At 39.2% G+C, this 22,574-nt stretch overlaps 1 protein-coding gene across 1 annotated transcript; it reads left to right on the top strand.

Annotated features, from left to right (window-relative positions):
• The first annotated feature begins 5,440 nt into the window (after nucleotides 1-5,440).
• Nucleotides 5,441-8,929, top strand: LOC146579051 (uncharacterized). Its single transcript, XM_085267890.1, has 8 exons — nucleotides 5,441-5,471; nucleotides 5,711-5,755; nucleotides 5,882-6,142; nucleotides 6,224-6,467; nucleotides 7,007-7,161; nucleotides 7,356-7,395; nucleotides 8,479-8,577; nucleotides 8,899-8,929. Exons 1-8 carry the CDS (start codon nucleotides 5,441-5,443, stop codon nucleotides 8,927-8,929), a joined length of 906 nt encoding a protein of 301 aa, XP_085124016.1.
• The last annotated feature ends 13,645 nt before the right edge of the window (nucleotides 8,930-22,574 follow it).

Here is a 22,574-nt window from a genome sequence, read left to right as displayed (position 1 = left end):
CGTAAAAATAAAAAAATGTCAATACAATCAATAAAATAAAATACTTAAAGTACTAATAAGAATAATCTTACTGTATGTACAAATATTTACATACATTCCCACACACATGCCTCAGTCAGTGCATAGATCATTTCAAGGGTAGCATGATGGCCATTTTTTGGCAGGCAACAAGGCGGCTGGGAACAGCAAGTGCCAAACTATCTCGAGCCATCAGAGCAGCAAAGCGCACACATTGCAGAAGAATGTACATTAACTTCCAGGACACCAGTGATGCATGGCACATGTGGCAGGGCATCCAGGCCATCACCAACTACAGGAAGACGACACCTGCCTGCAAGGGTGACTCTTTCCTACTAGATGTGTTGAACAACTTCAATGCACGGTTTGACGCTCAGAATGACCTTGGTGAGAAGGTCCACCCCGTCTCACAACAACCAGGTTCTGTGTCTGACCTAGGCTAATGTAAGGAAAACTCTTCGTTACCCCACAGAAAGCTGCTGGTCCAGATAACATCCCTGGAAGAGTGTTCAGAGAACGCGCAGACCAGCTGACAGATGTCCTCACTGACATCTTCAGCCTCTCCGTGAGCACTGCTGTCGTCCCAACATGCCTCACGGTCACCACTATCATTCCTGTACCAAAGAAGTCCTCAGTGTCCTGCCTGAGGCGACTACCATCCTTTGCACTCACACCGATCATGATGAAGTGCTTTGAGAGGCTCATCATGAAGCACATTAAGACCTGGCTGCCACCCACACTGGACCAACTGCAGTTCGCCTATCGCCCAAACAGCAGATGAAGCCATCGCCACCACCCTACATTTTGCCCTCACCCACCTGGACAATAAAGACACATATGTATGAATGCTGTTCACAGACTTCAATTGAGCACTCAGTGCAATCATTCCTCAGCATCTGATGAGAAAACTGAGCCTGCTGGGCCTGAACACCTCTCTCTACAATTGGATCCCGGATTTTATGACTAAGATACTGAGAGACAGTCCAGATCATTAACAGCATCTCCAACACCATCACACTGAGCACTGGAGCCCCTAAGGTCTGTGTGATCATCCCACTGCTGTTCACTCTGTTGACTCACAACTGTGCACCAATGCCCAGTTTGAACCACCTCATTAAGTTTGACACAACTGTGGTGGGTCTCATCAGCAAGGATGATGAGTCAGAATACAAAGGGGAGATGCAACAGCTAATGGATTATTTTAGAGTCAGCAACCTGTCTATAAATGTGGACTAAACAAAAGAGATTATTGTTGACTTCAGGAGAGCATGGAGAGAGCACTGTCTACTTAACATTGATGTATCCTCTGTGGAGGTCATCAAGAGCACCAAATTCTTTGGATTCCACCTGGCGGAGAATCTCTCCTGGTCCCTCAACACCAGTTCCATAACTAAGAACACCCAACAGCATCTCTACTGATGCAGAGACTGAGGGAAGCCCATCTCTCACCATCTATTCTCACTACCTTCTACGGAGGGAATATTGAGAGTGTCCTGAGCAGCCGCATCACTGTCTGGTAAGGTAACTGCACCGCATCTGATCGCAATACCGTAGAACTGATAGTGGGAACAGCTGAGAACATAATTGGAGCATCTCCATCCCAGACCCTTAATGAAACCCACTGAATCGGCAAAGCCACTAGCATTGTGGAGAACCCCACACACCCCTAACACACACTCTTCACCCCACTGCTTTCTGGCAAGTGCTACCGGAACATTCAGGCCCTCACTATTAGACTGTGAAACAGTTTAGTCACCCAGGCCATCAGACTCCTGAACACTCAGTGGCTGTACTCACACACACACGCATACCTTCATATGGTATATGTCATATGTAGCACCATGGTCTTGTTTCACTGTGAAGACATGGTTGGAATGAAAATAAAGCCACTTGACTTGACACTAATGCCACCTGGCACTGTACCATCCACTGGACCAGATCTGGGGCACCCTTTTGGTTGTAATGATATTAATAATGGATTGGATTTATATAGCGCTTTTCAAGGCACCCAAAGCGCTTTACAATTCCACTATTCATTCACCCTCACATTCATACACTGGTGGAGGCAAGCTACAGTTGTAGCCACAGCCACCCTGGGGCAGACTGACAGAAGCGAGGCTGCCATGTCGCGCCATCGGCCCCTCTGGCCAACACCAGTAGGTAAGTAGGGTAAAGTGTCTTGCCCAAGGACACAACGACCAGGACAGAGAGCCCAGGGATCGAACCGGTGACCTTCTGGTTATAGATGCGATTCCCAACCCCCTGAGCCACGGTCGCCCGTTGTGACCAATTAAAGGACTGGTCAAAGCCAGGAATGAAAAAGGAGTAGTAACAACTAGCCCCAAGAACGACTTCATCTCCCTTTTTTTTTGTTTTAGCTTTGGGACACAGGCAGGATGCAATGGTTGCTGTTTTATCCATCCAGGTGCGCAGCAGCATGTGAAGCACGTGAATATAGCACCCTGTTCACGAGGTGCAGGAATGTTCAGGGCTCTGAACAAACTGAACAGATGTGTGGCAAATTGATATGAACCACAGGGAGTCCATTTTTTGACATTGAATTCTGCTATAATCCCTTGTTTAAATCCCTTGTTTAAGTCTTGAAACCCCAAGCAGTGCCTAATTGATCATGTCAATATGGACTAAAACATTCAGAGGAATGTTTCTTAAACCACGAGGTATAAAAGTAAATAAAAGTATAAAACGAGGTATAAAACTGCTCTGGAGGCAAAAATTGGTCCAAGATGACACTATCAAGATTTAAAGTATCAAATAAAGCAGTCACTGTATATGATCAATTTAAATCATTTCAAATTGAGTGATTGTTTTTTAACTTTTCATTTTTTAAATCACAATATTTTCAGTTGTAGTGTTACTAAGACTAACAGAATTTGTTTTCCCTACATTTTGATCTTCTTAACCTTCTTCTCTTTTGCAAAAACATACTAAAAATATTTTTCAGTATTTTCCTCACTATTATTTTTTTGCTAGTATTTGTAACAAAAAAGCAAATTCTTATCAAATAGCATCACCACTGAGTACACTTCTGTTAAGTGACGGCTGTGTGCGGACAGGAATAGGACCCAAGGTGCAGACTCCAGAGACAGATGAGAACTCAAAACTAGTGATGGGCAGATGAAGCCCCATGAAGCACTGAAGCTTTTCATCCAATTGGTTCACCCCAACGCGAAGCTTCATGAAGCTTCATTTGCTCTAGCAGGACACCTACTGGACGTAAAAATAATAGCTGGCATGAATTTGAAGAGTGTGGCATTTTGCACACAGCCTGTAAATGTCAACAACAAAAGGAGTGTGTAAAACATGTATATTGTAGTGATGGCAGTATACTGTGTATATTTATAGTGGCAGTATGGGAAATGATTATTTGGAAATGCTTGAAATGGAAATGATCATTTACTGTGAGGTGAGGTGTGGTTGGGGTGTGGACAGTGGTTGTGCTTTTGTAACGTTGAGGTATGGACAGCTACACACTGAGGCTTTGAGCCTCAGTCCTGCCTGTTCACATTTTATTCTGTAAAAACTAAATTTTCACTGCTTTTATGACCTTTTAGTGGGGAGAACAAAGCTAGGATTTAATGATTTAACAAATCTTTTGAATCCTTTGTCCTCCACAATGCTAAATGGCTGGGAGTCCTCAATCACCATGCTGACCAGGTCTTCATCTATTTGAGATTGTTCTCCTGAGGAAAGACAATAAAGACAAAGCACAAATATAAATATCACACACGTAACTTATAACAGTTGTATAATATTGTTATATCATTTAGTAACATTACTGCATGCTATATTATCATTGCATTTGATGGCTCACCTGGTCCTGCTCCACAATCGGTGTTCCCCTTATTCTCATGCAAAGCTCTGTAGTGCCTAAGCATGGATGAGGTGTTGTTGTTATATCCCAGCTCCCTGGCACAGAGCAAACACTTCACCTTGTACAAAAGTCAAGACAGCTTAACATAAATTGTATTGCACCATCAGTATCATGAAAATACATCTTCTGTAGAAATTTACATACCTTGTTGGGAGGAATAAGATCAAAATGTTCCCACACAGGGGAGGACATCCTCCTCTTCTTAGCTGGCTCCATTCTCTCCTGACTTTCACTAACCGCAACTCTCCATCAAACACCCACATTTTTGAATGAAGTCTGAGGGGTTTATATCGCTGTCATATCTCGCGGCAAAGTTCGAACCACTTCATGAACCAGTCACGTGGTACAGCCGGGCAGCGAGGCTTCGGACGTCATCATTTTCAGCTCCTCCCATAAATGAAGCAAGCCTCGATACACGCTTCGCGGAAACGCCCCCTCCATTACTCGACACACGCTCCGAAGCCTCGATACAGAACGTCCCATCACTACTCAAAACAACTTTAATATTAAACTCAAAAGTAACATAACTGGGGAAAATCAAAATAAACTTACACCGGCAGACTGACAGAACACACAGCTAAATAAACGGTAGATCGCCACTTGGACACAGAGAAACACAAGGCTTAAATACACAGAGGGAGCAATCAGGGAATGAGTAACAGGAGGGAAACACAGCTGGGGCAAATCAGGCTTAACGAGACCAGGGGAAGAAAAAACAGACACATTAACATCAGTCATGGACTTTCAAAGTAAAACAGGAAACATAACACAGACTCACAGGCAGGCACTATAACAAAGGGAACAGAGACGTGGGACCAGGGCAGACACAGACACTGACTGGATGCGGGGATACAGCAGACAGGGGAGACAGCAACATGGAGCACAGACAGAAAACCAGAACACTAAAACTCTAACCAAACCCCACCCAGAGAACCTAAACTAAGAATAATCCTAAAACCCATAAAGCAAAGCTAGAATATAATGAAATAACAAAAATCAAAGAACCAAAAACACAAAACACTGGGTCACCGACCCAGGGACCCTAACAACTTCAGTGACAAAGATTAAATAAATGTTGAAATGTTACACTACCATTAAAGTGATGTTTTTATTGATTATTGCCAGTACCATTACTTTGTGTATAGTAACATTTACTGTTACTGACTGAAAATATCTTCAGTGTCTCTGGTGATTCCCTGAGTGGGCGAAAGACACCTAGAAGATGTTTCAAATGTTCCCTTTCTCAGCAGCGTCCACCAAATTGAGCACAGGAAACAAGAACCAGTCTACAAGCTACATCAAACACAGCATTAGTCTGAACTGGTTTGTTGTTCTGCCCACTGACAGTGAACTGAAACAGTGAGGCTTCACTTGACACAAAAGCAACTCAGCTTCTTTAGAACGGCTTTTGTAATGCTAGATAATTGCATTCAGACAAAAAACTAATTAAAATTAAAATATTTTTATCAGCAAAGTGACACCCCTGTTCATTTCAGTTAAGCTACAATTTTCTGTATACAGCAATACGACATGAAGGTCAGTGCTCTCTGCATCACACTGTGTGAGTACTTTCTCTATTTCTACGTTATTCTAATAATAAAATTAGGGTTATTCATGCTGATAAAAAATATGAATTGTTTTGTTTTATACTATACTAAGAAGGGTTTTGCATTTTGTTGGACTATGTATGAGATGTAATAATAATTATTATTTTAATTTAACTTTTAAGCTTTTAGTACATTTAGCAAATAATACAGTATGTGTATAGTTACTATGTAGCTCTTTTTGTTCTCACTTCAGTGATGAGCATCATGATTCTGCTGTTTGTACAGTATCAGAAAGTTGGTGAGTACCAGCTGTTTGATCATCTATATCAGTTCATTCATTGTTTAGATGCATTATGGTGGTTTTAGTAGTAGAGTTTAGTAAAACTCTAAACTGATAGTTTTTTACTTTTTTCTTTTTCTTCAGATGCAGTTTTTCTTCGCATCATTCCAAACAGATTGCAGTTCTTTGTATATGAATCACTAACATTTCACTGTGAAGGAGTCGATTACTGTGAAGTTGTGCATAAATTCAGAGGGACAATAAAATCATGTAGGGAAGTTACTGAGACAAGACCAACAGGATCATCCTGCCGTGTTAGAATTGTTTATACAGACAACAGTGGAGAGTACTGGTATGAGCCTGAAGCAGGGAGAAGAAGTAATGTTATCAACCTCTCTGTTACTGGTACTTAAACAAACATTTTATGAAATTTATTTTAATAGAATTTAATATCATGTATTTAATTATCAAATGCATCTCATTTAGCTGGTCCTGTGATCCTGGAGAGTCCTGCTGTCCCTGTATTAATGGAAGAAACGGTGACTCTGAGCTGCAGAAAGAAAATTTCTTCCTCCAACTTTAAAGCTGATTTCTACAAAAATGGACGTCTCATCCATACAAGCGTCACAGGAAACATGACCATCCACAGGATTTTCAAATCAGATGAAGGATTTTACAAATGTATTATCTCAGGAGTTGGAGAATCACCAGAGAGCTGGCTGAAAGTCACAGGTGAGACACTGAGATGTTTTAAAATAATGTGTTTCTACATAAATAACATATGATTTGGGGGAGGCTGTTGCACAGTAGGTAGAGCAGGTTATCTGTTGATCAGAATGTTGTTGGTTCTATTTCTGGCTCCCCCAGTCTGCATAAGCTTAAGATAACTCTCCGATGCATCAAACCAAATGTGAATGTTAGCTTTAAAGCATAGGAGGAATTGCTATTGTGAAAGAGTCGATGTGACATATTGTATAAAGCTCCAGAAGAGTAGAAAAGCTCTGTACAGTATAAGAATTACCTCTTTAAACAAAGAGGTTAAATCTGTTTGTATGATAATTTTTGAAATATTTTGAAGTTTCCAGTGTGCACATCTAAAATGCAAATTTAAACAACTAAAACAGGTGTGCCAAACTTTCCATGGGTTTTTAGAAGCTTTAAGTTGTTTTGAAAGGTTTTTAATGTCATTATGAAGAAGCTAAAAATAACATTTGATCGTTTACCATTCTTGTCTCATTTAAGCCTTCCTATCTGTTCTAACCATCATTTCGATTCTTTTAATTTAAAATACACAAATAATCTAGACAAGAATGTGTGCCATTCCTCATCTGCTGCCACACCTTGCATCATTACCACCATTTTAGTCAGTGCTCTGTTGGTGGCAGTGGGACTGCATCACTTTGGCAAAGGTTACTGGAAGAGAGGTAATGAAAATTATTATTATTATTATTATTATTATTATTATTATTATTATTATTACTGTTTTTATTATTAAGTGGAAACTTTTTACATAAAAGTGAATGTCATGGACTAAAAGACTTGAAACAAGAAATCCTTTTATTTTTTGTGTTTAAAAAACAAAACACAAAACTTTTTCTTTTTTTATGTATCTTGATAGAGACGGGCACAGTGGATGCAGACAGAGAAACATATGCTGCTGTAAGAAAGACAGGAGGTATTTTACTGAGAAACAATATCACAAAATTACTTCTGTGAAGAAAAGTTTCACACTTCTTTTCTCATGTGGTGTTGTCTGTACCTTTATTCAACGCATATATATTATGTATAAATGTCAGTGATAATTTGAGCTTCCAAAACTTGCGCCTCAAATGAAAACCACATAGAATATAATTTTAAAGCTCTTCTTTTAGACACATGCTGTAGTTCATACAGTTCGAAATAGTTGCATGTGACATAAATGACAACTTCAGTTTTGAATTCAGCTTCAAAATTAAGTTGAATCATATTACTTTCTCTTTTTGACGATAACATTCAGTGACTAGGATTAAGTTTCTCACAAAGTGTTGTACTGCAGGAGAAAAAAAATGCAGAATACAACCAAGAATTTTACCATTTGACAACCAATTAAACCAAAAAATATATGATGGAGTAGTTATAAAACATAATAAAATAAAAGACATTAAAAAATATCAGACTTTTTGGGAGAAAGAGTATATTTTGTACATTAAATCTAATACAAATCACTCAGAAGTGTAAAGTGTAATATCTTTGTTTTGTAAAAAGGCAGAATTAAAAAACCAAGAAGCTGTTAAGAGCATCTGATATCCTTGTGTTGAAAGTGGAATTACCAGACAAACATCAGAAATTCAAATAGAAATTTAAAATTTTAGTTAACTCAGTACTTCTTACCTTGCATAATGGTGGGCCCATGTAGAAACAACACTGATTTTCTTTTCTTTCCAACCCTGAATTTCCAATTTTCAAAAAATTGTAAACCTAATGAATACATTGAATAACAGACAGGGATCATCACTAATATTGCTGTGGTTATTATTTCCCTCATACCACTGTCCTTTTTACAAGATGAAGATACATTGCCCTCTAAACCTAGTTGCCACAGCGTAGGCCTTGGTGATACTCAGCCGCAAGGTAAGACTAATTGTGATTTAAAGCCATTTCCTTTATAGCATTGAGACATCAGAAAAAAAATTTGAAATGACAAATAAGTGCTTTTTTTTAAATTATGTAAAGTCTTTTTGCTATCAATTCATTTATTTCCATCATGTGTCAAAGCAGAAGCTGGAACCAGCACAGAGATGTCCTCAGCAGGTCCCTGCAAACCCAGAGCAGAGTATCCCCTCATTTCCACTAAACCACAGGTAAGACTGGGAACAGGTAACAGATAACTTATGTGATCCATTCACACAATATGTTGTTATGTTGTTATATATGATAATAGAGATGTATAAGTCTGGGATTGGTAAAACTGACAACTTCATAATATTCAATTTATGGTGATGTATATATGTAAAAATGCTGATTTCACTACATAGAATAAGAAAAGTAATTTGTTACACTGAACATACTTGTTTGGGAACTTCTCAAAGGAGTGAATATTGATGTGTAATATGCACCATAGTCATTTTTTGTTTGTTCCATGTTTTTAATTGTGTCTTCTACACTTTTTTTGTGTCTTACAGGTTGCTAAGAGAGAGCTGCCTGAAAAAATAGTCACATCTGAATGAGAGCAAAAACAAAGAAGCATTTTCACATATTGTTTTTGTTGCTAAGAAATTTGTACATTATCATCTTAGTTTGGTGTTCAAGTACATAAACTGTTTTAGCTTATTTTTTTGTTCAATCAGATCCGGCTAGTTGCCTTTCCTATGTTGTTACAAGTAGATCTAAAGTTTGAAGACAAGCAAAGGCACCTGCCTGATAATTATAAGTTTATCTTTAACCAACTTGGTCTATCTTCTTTCCATTTTTAGACATGTATGAATGCTGTTACAATAAAAGAGGTACTGCAGCTTTTAAAAGAGCCCACTGTGGTCAGCCGCTAATTTATTTTTTTTTATTTTTTATTTTTTTTGTTGTCCCGTTTGGATCTTTAGCCATCAGAATTGTTGTCTTAAGGCCAAGAAAGATGCCAAGCGGATTTATTTTACCAAGTGGATCATCATGGCCTTGCCATATTGGTCCATTTGATTGACCTTTATTATAATTATGTATTTATTTTTATTTTATTTTTGGTTGCTACAAACGGGACAGACATGACTGGGGGATAGGACAGCGAGAAAGAATGAAAGAAAGAGAGGGAGAGAAAGAAAACCAGAGGGGAGAAGAGACGGTGAGAAAGGGGGGAAGAAAGAAAGAAAAACAAACAAAACACCTGGATCACCTGTATGGAGGAAAAAAAACAGAAGAGAAAACAAACAAAAAAGAGCAACATAATAACAAACAGCACCATCACAATAAACTAGCTAGCAGTAGATAACAGTAGATACTAAATATTAAACGATATTGTGCAGCATGTAAGATAGACAGCGCACAATGTGCTTTGAGGCAGCAGCCAAGAAAGCTGTAGTCCGCGTCTGTGAACACCTGTGTGTACACCTGTGCGTACACCTGTGTGCATACCTGTGAGGATCAGCATGCTTGTATTCCAAAGGTTTCTCCATGTAATGATCTGCTAGGGAGTGTGGGGAGTCATAGCCCCATCCCCCAGTGCATGAAGCAGGTATGGAGGAGATCCAGGCCCCATATCAACCACAATAGCAAAGGCAGGACCAAACCATGACCCCCCACCCCCACTAGGTGATGAAGCCGATCATAGGAGCCCAAAGGGATTGATCAAATGTGATGGCAGAGGCTGTATCAAGACTAATGTGATCTATTAGATGGTTTTTATATTGGTTAGAATTAAGATTATTTTTATTTTTTATTTTTTATCCAGTTAAGTATACTGTCTCATGAGGAGACAGTATGACTGACTTGACAGAGGGGACCCACAGGAGGGTCCAGGGTAGTGTTGAAATCTCCCAATTCTTTGAGTCTTTGGGCTGAAGGAAGGACAATACTCAGTGTATAAATGCTCAATCAACAATCATTTATTTCCATATAATTCAATACTTATGAGCATTAGAACCATCATGATGGGGAGACCTGCCTGCAGAGGGTCACAGCAAGTTTCAAAATGGTGACGGGTTACTCAGCTTTTTATACTCTCTAGTGGCCCCCACCTAGTCGTAAAAGCCTAAACATTCACATTCTTTCTCTCTTACGGCGCCTAAGTTATGACCTCGGCTCCCTGTCTTTCTGCTCTTCTGAAAGGTGGGGGTCTGGAATGTGGTCTGTTTCTTCTATTATCTGCCCAAGGTCCTCTGCACACAACATTCTCTTCATGATTCAGCAGTATGACATGTCAAGAAACAGTATAACACATTAAACAGTGTTGAGTAATACAGGTCAAACCAATAGATCTAATGATTTTCACACTCTTTTAAGTCAGAAGTATAATGAACAACTAAAACTACATACTGATCACACACTCTATATTAAAGGGTATAATATGATCTACAGCAGTATCATACTTCAACTACTTTGATTACATATATAAGGTAACATATGATAACAGAATAATATCACAGTAGGCACAGAACAAAGGGGCTCAAAAAAACAAACAGAAACCAAAACAGCCACCTCAAAATACTCGGTCAAAATTACCAAGAACTGTAACAGAGCATGACTTTAACTGACTTTAAGTGTGGTCCAGCTGGAACTGCATGATAGTTTGAATTACTTGTTGTGCTTTGGAAAACACAGCAAAATATGGAGAATGTCTTTTCATTCAACATATTTCACATACAAGGGTCAGTACTAAAGACAGAAACATGTGTTTGGGAAAGACGGCTGTGTTATCTACCCTGGAACACCACAATTTATTGATTCAGATGTGGATGACACCTCGCTGAAAATCAAATCTCAGGACGTACCACAATTTGCTGATCACATTAACTCGGTGGACCAACACAACATTCTCCAGTGAAGATATGAAAAGTGTCAGGTTAGCCTTCGTAGACTGTGAGATTTCCATCAGTAATGGGGGACATTTAAAAGTTGAGTACAGGAATCAAAGCATACAGATCAGTATTTAAGGTCTGATTCTCATCATCCACTGGAGCATAAACCGAGTGTCATCAGGACGCTTAGGGTTATGGTGTTAGGGTTAGGGTTATGGCCAACGGTGACAAGTCCAAAAATAATTAATTGAATGTGGCACTGCTAAAGATTCTCATGGGAGTTTCTTGCCCCGTCTTCGCTGCTTAATGTTATGAATGCTATATCTTTAACAAATATAGTAATCAATCTTTTCCCTGCTGAGAATGCAGCTGAGACTCCCTTTGCCCATCTCCACTGCCCAAATATGTGAAAAGCCCTTCCTTAACAAATACAGTAGCCTACCTCTGGCGGCAAACCCAACAAAGTTGAAAGATTAATTGTGTTTGCTCTTCAGCTGGATTGTTATCTGTAGTTTTGCAGACTTTTGGACTCAACTTTGGTCCACAAAGCCACCAGCATTGTGGAGGACCCCACACATCCCTCACACACACTCTTCACCCTGCTGTCTTCTGGCAAGAGGTACTGGAGCATTTGGGCCTCACTGCCAGCCTGTGAAACAGTTTCCTCTCCCAAGCTGTCAGACCCCTGAATACTCAGTGATTGGACTGACATGCACGCCCACGCGCGCGCGCACACACACACACACACACACACACACACACACACACACACACACACACACACACACACCTTTATACATTCCAATTACCAAATACCTTTTTTACATTCATTGTTGCACAGCTCACTGTCATTATTCATATTTTCTATTGCAGGCACTGTCTTGTGTCTGCATAATTCTGTTCAGTCCTTTCTTGCACTGTTTGCATGTCTTTTTATGACATTACGAAGCTTTATCATGTTTTGTCATGATTGACAATATGCAAAGTAAATTGTTACGCTGCATATTCAAATTTCATTAAAAAATTTGAATTTGAAGTAGTTGACAAAAAAAACCCACAAGTTTCTACAAAAAAGTAGATATCCATGTGAAAGATGTCTTAATGTTGCACTTTTTGTATTTCATCTTAGAAAAATTGCTTTGATTCTTCAATTGCACAGAGAATAATGTACATGGACTATGTCGGCCAAACATTCTTCATAAAAAAACAAGAGCCAGTAAGTAAAGAAACTAATGCACCAACATTACTTGAGTAGCATAAAAAATAAACACCACAGAAGCGTTAACTAATAAAGTACTAAAGAAGTTTCTTTAGCTGTTTTACTGATAAGTGATAATCTGTGGATGGTCACTGATCATTATGCAGTGAAGAGAAAAAAACTTTCTTTTGCTGCAATCTAGTGGTTACTCTTGGTCCTGAAATGTGAGGATACCAGAACCACAAATTATGTCACGTCATCTGCAGACTCATTAAACTGTAAAGATCCAGTGTCTGTGGACATGTGGCAAAATTTCAGTTATCTGTGATTCCCTGTTTAGTTCCCTTAGGTCCCCGCATCCTTAAATGTCTCCAGTTGTCCCAAGTTCTCTTTGACTGTCTCTTTGCTGCATTTAAACCCCTGTTTCTTCCTGTCCTTGTCGTCTGTTGTCTTCGTCTCCATATTCAATTCAATTCAATTCAATTCAATTTTATTTATATAGCGCCAAATCACAACAAAAGTCACCTCAAGGCGCTTCATAGATACAGAGAAAAACCCAACAATCATATGACTCCCTATGAGCAAGCACTTTGGTGACAGTGGGAAGGAAAAACTCCCTTTTAACAGGAAGAAACCTCCGGCAGAACCAGGCTCAGGGAGGGGCGGCCATCTGCTGCGACCGGTTGGGGTGAGAGAAGGAAGACAGGATAAAGACATGCTGTGGATCATCATCAGAGTCATCAGAGTTTTAACATCTCTGTGCATGTCTGCAAATTTCTTTATTAAATAATAAGATTCTTAAATTCATCAAGTCTCTCTGTGCCTGGGTTCTCGTCACAAAACATGACATCACTGTTTTGTACTCAAAGGAGCTTGCAAAGAAAAGCGTCTGGACTTCTTTAAATTGCTTGAAGATGTTTCATCTCTCATCCGAGAAGCTTCTTCAGTTCTAAGGTCAAAGGGTGGGGAGTCCCAGATTTAAACCTAGTGGAAGCTCCTTGGACTACGATGACCTGGATGACTGAGAACCTTTACAGACACACTGTTTTGTGCATTTTAACACAATTTAATCCCCACATTTGTGAAAGAAAAGCAAAACACTTTTTTGAAAAGTCTGTAACAAAACCATCAAATCTGATAAAGGTTATTTAAATACTGCAAAGACTACTACTGCAAATGAAGAATGGATTGGAATGTAAAAAAAAAAAAAATACATATCCTAACCTTAATTACTGGGGGAGAATAAAGCATGATGCTCATAGTGAGTAACAAGTAAACTGAGTGCATTTTTTGGACAGAGATTCACTTTTAATGTGTATGTATAATATAATACAGATACATAAAAAAATACACTCCAAAAATAGAAGAGTCCTTGAAATGGGTTGGTAAAATATTAAATTTCAACCTAATATTCTCAAAACAGTAAGAAATCTTTTGGGGTGCTTTGATTCATTTAACCCCCAAAATAGGCTAAAAATGCCTCTGGTCTCCTATCATGCTTTAAAAATTAATTTTGTTATTTCAATTTCAATTTCAATTTCAATTTTATTTCTATAGCACATTTAAAAGTCACAAGTACAACAAAGTGCTTCACAAACGAACCATACTTGCAATTTACAACAGGAGAAAACAGTTAACAAAGAATAAAATTATAAAATAATAATATAAGAACAGACATGAATCAGGGAAAATTAAGCTAAGTAGTTTGAAAAGCGAGCTTAAACAGATGGGTTTTTAACCGAGATTTAAAAGATTGGATAGTTTCCGACACACGGACATCAACCGGTAGGCTGTTCCAGAGTTTTGGTGCAGCGAAAGCAAAGGCCCGATCCCCCTTCGTCTTTAATCGAGACATTGGTTGCATTAGAAGCCCCTGATTAGAGGATCTGAGTGCCCTTGTAGGGATATATAGATTAAGAAGGTCAATCAAATAACTGGGTGCCAAGTTATTTAAGATTTTAAAAGTATATAAAAGAATTTTAAAAACAATACGGTATTTGACAGGAAGCCAGTGGAGGTCAGCTAGAATGGGAGTAATATGATCCTGTCTTCTAGCGCCGCTTAAAAGGCGTGCTGCGGCATTCTGGACTAATTGTAGGCGTTGAATAAGAGAGAGTTGGAGGCCTAAGTAAAGAGAATTACAGTAGTCCAGTCTAGAGGTTATAAAAGCATGAATGAGCCTTTCAAGGTCTTTATGTCGTAGGTAAGGCATTGCCTTCGAAATTTGGCGTAGTTGGTAGAAGCTGGTTTTTACCACTGCAGCCACTTGCTTATCTAATTTGAGGGAGCTGTCCAGCATTACTCCGAGATTTCTGACAGTGGGTGATAAGTGGCTGGCATAGGAACCTAAAGTCTCCGAAAGCTGTTTCAACGGCATGTGGCTACCAAAGACGATAATTTCTGTTTTGTTTTCATTATTGTACAGTTAAAGATCGTCAGTTTGGTAATTCATCAATAAACTAAATATTCAACATTTTCTCTCTTTTTTTTAATTTATGGATATGTTATAGAGAAGATGAAAGTGTGCATTGTATGAGTACAGGTGATATTTGACCTTAGTTTCCCATATTAGAATAATCATTATTAATGATGAAGAAACTGAAATAGTAATTAGTGGGGTTTTTTTTAATTTGTTTTTGTTTTTGTTTTTTTTTGTTTGTTTGTTTTTTGTGATTTGATAATGAATTATCCACCTGTGCTTAATCATCTATGTATATCCCCAAAAGTTGATTCTGTTCATCTGTACACAGTGTTTTCAGTGGAAGAAACGTTTCATCACTCATCCAAGTCACTTCTTCAGTCTCAGCTGACTGCAGGTTTCTCCAATCTTATAAACAGTACATTTGCATAATGACTGAAACCAGCCCACTGAAGGAACAATGGGCTGGGAGGTCAGTTCTGTTGATTTAGCCAGTACTGTTGTTAACAGCCAAAAAATACCATCTATATAAATTCAGTGTCTAACGTTAAGTAACTTTACTACAGTACTTGCCTTGGAGAAAATGCTGCAATATTTAATACTGCACAGCAGGGGGAAGAGTAGGACTGGTGAAATGTGCTGCAGACGTTCACTCAACTGTTGGTTGTCAAATGCAAAATTCCTCTGTAGGCAACTTGCAACGCTGATCATACTGATTTTTCTGACCAGCCAAACCTTTACTCTGGGCTTGGTGGAAAAGTTGTTGTATGAACTTTCTAAAGCCTGCTTCCCTTATCCCTACTTAAAATTTGTTGACTGTGCTTAAAAGCAAAGTTTGTGGCAGGAAAATAACCAGTTTGAATTAACTACTAATTTTGGCAAGAAGAGTGGTCAAGTATCCAGACCAAATTATATCAGAAGCATCTACGCTTTTTTTACCCTGTGTGGCTTATAAAAAATCCAAAATAATTTAAAACTTGTTCACCAAGCCTGGCAGACACAGGGCTCACTTGTGGATTTACTTCGAAACAAAATACAAGCAGAAAATACCTTGAGGAAAAGACAATTTAAGTAAGTAAGTAAGTAAACTTCATTTATTAAGCGCTTTTCATAGATAGGCTGTACACAAAGATTAAAATAAACAGAAAGTTGAGTAGCAAAATAGACAACAATCGCAATATAAAACGTTAAAGGTAAATACAAAATGTAAAATTTCAAAAGCATTGATAAACAGAAGGCTTGTTTAAACAGAAAAGTTTAACTGCTTTTTAAAGGATTCCACAGAGTCAACCAAAGATAGTTGTGGTTGGTGGTAGACTGTTCCATAGCCTTGGTGACACAGACTAAAAGGCTCTGTCCCCTTTCGTCTTCAGTCCTGTACTGGGAACAACCAACAAACTCTGAGTCTGTGAGCAGAGACAATGAGCAGCAGTGTATTTTATAAGAAGCTTGGATAAATAATGTGGGACCCGGCCATTTATTATTCTATATGTTAAAACAAGAATTCTAACAAAAATTCTAAAATCAATTTGAATTTGAAGAAGGAAAGAAAATTTGCAACGTACACTGTATTTGCCGAAAACAACTGCTAGCTGGTTGGCTACAAGCCTTTCTAAAATCTTAGCAATAAACAGTAATTTTGAGATTGGTAGGTACGTGCTAAGTCGGTAACTGCTAAGAAATAACGGGTCAAGCTTTGTTTGTTTTTTTTTTCTCTTGGTAAATAATGAAGCCTTCAGTGGGTCAATATTACTAACTCTTTTCTTTTTTCAGCTTTGAGCTTTAGTTTTTCCTCTAGCCAAAGCTTTATGGGGCGCCGTTTGTAAAGTGAAACATGCTGAAATTAACAGCAACATTTTTCCACATTTAGCTCAAAACAAGTCATTTTTTACAACATTTAGTAAAATATTAGTAACTTTTCATATTTAAAACAGATGTTAAATCTAAATGTTAAATATTCAATCTAAATGTTAAATGTTAAATCTAAATATTATATTTAAATCTAAATATTATATTTAAATCTAAATGTTAAATGTTAAATCTAAATATTATATTTAAATCTAAATATAAATGTTAAATCTAAATGCTAAATGTTAAATGTTAAATCTAAATGTTTAGGCTAACATACAAATTTATTGCACGGATCAGCGGAAATACCAAAATAAAAGCTTTCCGAAAGCCTCCGGCGCAAAATTGTGTCTGTTCTCTTCCTCACTTCTCCCTGCCATGTGCTTCTTGCCTACGAGCATGACTACGAAGTCTGTATTCACTTTCAAATTACAGGTACCATCTGGATTACCAGTCACTTATAATATTTACATGTTTCTAAACATTATCATCAAGAACATCACATTATTTCAAAAAGTTCATTGGCCATATATATATATATATATATATATATATATATATATATATATATATATATATATATATAAAAACACCCAGCACGCCCCTGCGGGCGGTTTATCCTTCAAGCTCGGGTCCTCTACCAGAGGCCTGGGAGCTTGAGGGTCCTGCGCAGTATCTTAGCTGTTCCCAGGACTGCGCTCTTCTGGACAGGGATCTCCGATGTTGTTCCCGGGATCTGCTGGAGCCACTCGCCTAGCTTGGGAGTCACCGCACCTAGTGCTCCGATTACCACGGGGACCACCGTTACCTTCACCCTCCACATCCTCTCGAGCTCTTCTCTGAGCCCTTGGTATTTCTCCAGCTTCTCGTGTTCCTTCTTCCTGATATTGCTGTCATTCGGAACCGCTACATCGATCACTACGGCCGTCTTCTTCTGTTTGTCTACCACCACTATGTCCGGTTGGTTAGCCACCACCATTTTGTCTGTCTGTATCTGGAAGTCCCACAGGATCTTAGCTCGGTCATTCTCCACCACCCTTGGGGGCATCTCCCATTTTGACCTCGGGACTTCCAGGTTATACTCGGCACAGATGTTCCTGTACACTATGCCGGCCACTTGGTTATGGCGTTCCATGTATGCCTTGCCTGCTAGCATCTTGCACCCTGCTGTTATGTGCTGGATTGTCTCTGGGGCATCTTTACACAGCCTGCACCTGGGGTCTTGCCTGGTGTGATAGACCCCAGCCTCTACGGATCTTGTACTCAGAGCTTGTTCTTGTGCTGCCATGATTAGTGCCTCTGTGCTGTCTTTCAGTCCAGCTTTGTCCAGCCACTGGTAGGATTTCTGGATATCAGCCACCTCCTCTATCTGCCGGTGGTACATACCGTGCAGGGGCCTGTCCTTCCATGATGGTTCCTCGTCTCCCTCCTCTTTCTTGGGTTTCTGCTGCCTGAGGTATTCACTGAGCACTCGGTCAGTTGGGGCCCAATGTATTCTTGGATGTTCGTTGTCTCATCCTGGACTGTGGTGCTGACACTCACCAGTCCCCGGCCCCCTTCCTTCCGCTTAGCGTACAGCCTCAGGGTGCTGGACTTGGGGTGAAACCCTCCATGCATGGTAAGGAGCTTTCTTGTCTTTATGTCAGTGGCTTCTATCTCCTCCTTTGGCCAGCCTATTACCCCAGCAGGGTACCTGATCACGGGCAGGGCGTACGTGTTGATGGCTCGGATCTTGTTCTTACCATTCAGCTGACTCCTCAGGACTTGCCTGACCCTCTGCAGGTACTTGGTGGTTGCAGCCTTTCTAGCGGCCTCTTCATGGTTCCCATTTGCCTGCGGGATCCCCAGGTACTTGTAACTGTCCTCTATGTCTGCAATGTTGCCTTCTGGTAGTTCAATCCCCTCAGTTCTGACTACCTTCCCTCTCTTTGATACCATCCGACTACACTTCTCCAGTCCGAACGACATTCCAATGTCATTGCTGTATAGCCTGGTAGTGTGGATCAGTGAATCGATGTCTCGTTCACTCTTGGCATACAGCTTGATGTCATCCATGTACAGGAGGTGGCTGACAACTGCGCCGTTCCGTAGTCGGTATCCGTAGCCAGTCTTGTTAATGACCTCACTGAGGGGGTTCAGGCCTATGCAGAACAGCAGTGGGGACAGAGCATCTCCTTGGTAGATCCCGCACTTGATGGTGACTTGTGCTATGGGCTTGGAGTTGGCCTCTAGTGTTGTACGCCACAACCCCATTGAGTTCCTGATGAAGGCTCTTAGGGTCCCATTGATCTTGTACAATTCTAGGCATTCCAGTATCCAGCTGTGGGGCATTGAGTCATAGGCCTTCTTGTAATCAATCCAGGCAGTGCACAGGTTGGTCAGTCTGGTCTTGCAGTCTCGGCTGATTGTTCTGTCTACCAGTAGCTGGTGTTTTGCGCCTCTGGTATTTTTGCCAATTCCTTTCTGTGTCCCGCTCATGTATTGACCCATGTGCCTGTTCATCTTAGCCGGTATGATGCCTGACAGGAGCTTCCATGTAGTACTGAGGCAGGTTATTGGTCGGTAGTTGGAGGGGACCGGTCCCTTCTTGGGGTCCTTGGGGATCAGGACCGTCCGGCCTTCAGTTAGCCATTCCGGGTGTCTCTCGTTAACTAGCAGCTGGTTCATTTGTGCTGCCAGACGCTCGTGGAGTGCAGTCAGCTTCTTCAGCCAGTAGGCGTGAACCATGTCGGGCCCTGGAGCTGTCCAACTCTTCATACTGGAGACCCTTTCTTGGATATCTGCCACTGTGATGGTTACTGGACCCTGTTCAGGGAGGTCGCTGTGGTCAGCCCTCAGATCCTCTAGCCATTGGAGGAATGCTACTATGCAAGTAACCCCGGCGGAAGGGGCTACATGAATAGGATGAGGGACCTATGGATATATATATATATATATATATATATATATATATATATATATATATATAGATATATATATATATATATATATATATATATATATATAGATAGATAGATAGATAGATAGATAGATAGATATGTGTGTGTGTGTGTGTGTGTGGCTCAGGGGGTTGGGAAGCGTATCTGTAACCGGACGGTTGCCGGTTCGATCCCCGGGCTCTCTGCCCTGGTCGTTGTGTCCTTGGGCAAGGCACTTTACCCTACCGCCTACTGGTGTTGGCCAGAGGGGCCGATGGAGCGATATGGCAGCCTCACTTCTGTCAGTCTGCCCCAGGGCAGCTGTGGCTACAACTGTAGCTGCCTCCACCAGTGTATGAATGTGAATGAATAGTGGTATTGTAAAGCGCTTTGGGTGCCTTGAAAAGCGCTATATAAATCCAATCCATTATTATTATTTGCGTGATGGTGCAAATGCTTACAGATATGATGCAGACCAAAGCAGATCCAAAAACACTTTTGCTTATTTCATTAATTAATAAATTAAGAAAAGTGTGTTGATTAACGGAGGTCAGCTCCAACATCAGCAAAATACAGTTGCATCGCTTTGGGTAAAAATGTCACCTGACACTCTAGAAAGAACATGAGATTTATGAAAACCAAAATGAAATGTGTCAAGTAAAATATTTGTCAAAGACGACTGTTAGCTAGTCAGGTATAACGCTTTCTAAAATCTTACCATTGAACAGCAATTTTCAGATTGGTTGGTAACTGCTAAGAAAAGAAGGGCCAAGCCCATGCTTACTTCTTTTACATCTGTCCACGCAGTCAGCACCACAGCATCATGGAGGTCAGAGCTCTGTGTATCAAACTGTGCACGTGTCTGTTTCCACATAAAAACTTAACTACAACTGATTTATTAAACCTAATAATAGTATTTATTAAATGCCAAAAAATTATATTAAACTCATGTCGCTACACCAACCTGTGAATAACAGGTTTATTCTGCCAATTCTGTGATCATTCTGTGAAAGTTAGAGAGACCCTTTGAAACTCGAGCTGACTTTTTTAGCAGTCAGTTTTTCCAGTGGTGCATATACAACAATTTATAAATGAGGACAGTCCATAATTAACCAGGGTGAAAAAAGACAATCATATTATGCATTTCTGTCTACTAAATATTGTTGTATCCAGACCTTTATACAAAATGTATACAACGCACTGAAAGTTAATTGTGTCTCACAAATTATTTCTATCATCTCTGAAACCCCTCACACAGAGAACGCAGAAAAAACGCAGCTGCCATATTTACCTCATCTTATGAACTGCCCTCACTATCATGATGTTGGCTTTGCTTCTGCTTTTGTTGGGATGTCTTCACTTTGGGAAAATCAAATCTACAGATGAGAGATGATGAGAGAACATGATTCAGCTAATGATGACAAATGGAAACATGAAAGCTAAATAGTTAGTATCCCATCATGTTTCATCCAGATACTCATTACTTTGTGTTCTGTCTTTTTAAGCTTCTAGAAGCAGATGCTTCATGTTCTGTGACTGTGTTAAGAAATGACAATATTTAAAAAAAAATAAAAAAATAAAAGTCATCTTTGTAAGTGCAATTTTTAAAACAGCCACCATAATTCTGACAAACATCTGGAAACATCTGTGAACACCGTGTGACCTATGATTTTGTATATATTGATATATACTTTTATCTGATTGTATTTTATATTACTGAAATAATAATTTTAAAAAAAAGATTTTATTATATATTTTAAGGATTACTCATACAATACAAGGTGGATATCAAACACACAAACATACAACGTTGGACTTGAGGGTAGATAATTTTAAAACTAAATTTGTGAGTGAGTTTGATCGACCTGCTCTAGAACACAACACGATTTGTAAATGTTCCCAGTAAACAACAATCTGCAAAACCAGCTGTTTAAAACCTGTATTTGTTGCATTTTGGTGAATTGTCTTCTGTTATAATTTCATTTGTCAGCTTATTTCACATGATTGCAAAATAGTTATAAAAGTGTCATTGATTTTACTTTCAGTTTCAGGGCTGCAGTTCTTTCTTTACTTGAACATAATCAAGAAAATGTAAAGTTACATTTTAAAAACAAGTTTTTTGACTGTGATACATTTTACATATTATTTATGAAGTTGATTGGCAGAAGGAAATGTTGGCTCCTTAAAGAACCTGACATGATCTTATCAGAATGAGAAAAGTAAAAGTAATCAGTTTTAAAGATGAGAAAGATACTAAATCACGAACAGCTATTGTTTGAAAGATGGAAGCCATTATTTTTATTTTTATTTATTTATTTGGTACAACATTTAACATTTTATATAAATATTACATACACTATTCACTTTAGCAACAAGTAACAAATCAGATGGTAATTCTTTATGCCACCCTAACGATATTTATATAAACATTTATCAGCTACTTCGCACTTGTTCAGCTTCTCATTAATGCAAATAACTATTCAACCAAAAACATGGCAAAACCATACATCTGTTTATTTGGTCTTGGGATGGAGAATGCAATGGCTGCTGTTTTATCTATCCATCCAATCACACACTATAGTAACATTTGCTATCCTGTGATTGAAAATAACTTTAATGACTTTGGTGATTCCCTGAGTGGGCTGAGTACCCCTAGACGAGATTTCTACTTTTGTGCTATATCTCAGCACCGTACACCAAACTGAGCACAGGAAACATAAACCAGTCAACAAGCTGCATCAAACACAGTATTAATCTTGAACTGGTTTGTTGTTCCGCCCACTGACAGTGAACTGAAACAGTGAGGCTTGACTTGACACAAAAACAGCTCAGCTTCTTTGGGAACGCTTGTTTTGTAAAACTATATAATAGCATTAAGTCTGAAACTATTTAATTATTTTAAAAATACTTTCAGTAGGAAAGAGACACCTGTGCTCACTATTGTTAAGTCTTCCATCTACATCAAGACGAC

The sequence above is a fragment of the Mchenga conophoros genome, linkage group LG3 (genome assembly GCF_057382185.1).
Source record: "Mchenga conophoros isolate Kocher_MC1m ecotype Shallow Benthic linkage group LG3, M_conophoros_male_GT1.1, whole genome shotgun sequence".
NCBI lineage: Eukaryota > Metazoa > Chordata > Actinopteri > Cichliformes > Cichlidae > Mchenga > Mchenga conophoros.
The sequence above is the reverse complement of the archived record's forward strand: the minus strand, read 5'-3'. Positions and strand labels throughout refer to the sequence as shown.

What these genes read in the sequence shown, in the direction of transcription:
- LOC146579051 (XM_085267890.1), top strand. Translation starts at nt 5,441, where the DNA reads ATGAAGGTCAGTGCTCTCTGCATCACACTGT. An exon ending in TGCTCTCTGCATCACACTGT is followed by an intron (nt 5,472 to 5,710) that starts GTGAGTACTTTC and finishes TTCTCACTTCAG; the next exon opens with TGATGAGCATCATGATTCTG. An exon ending in CAAAGGTTACTGGAAGAGAG is followed by an intron (nt 7,162 to 7,355) that starts GTAATGAAAATT and finishes GTATCTTGATAG; the next exon opens with AGACGGGCACAGTGGATGCA.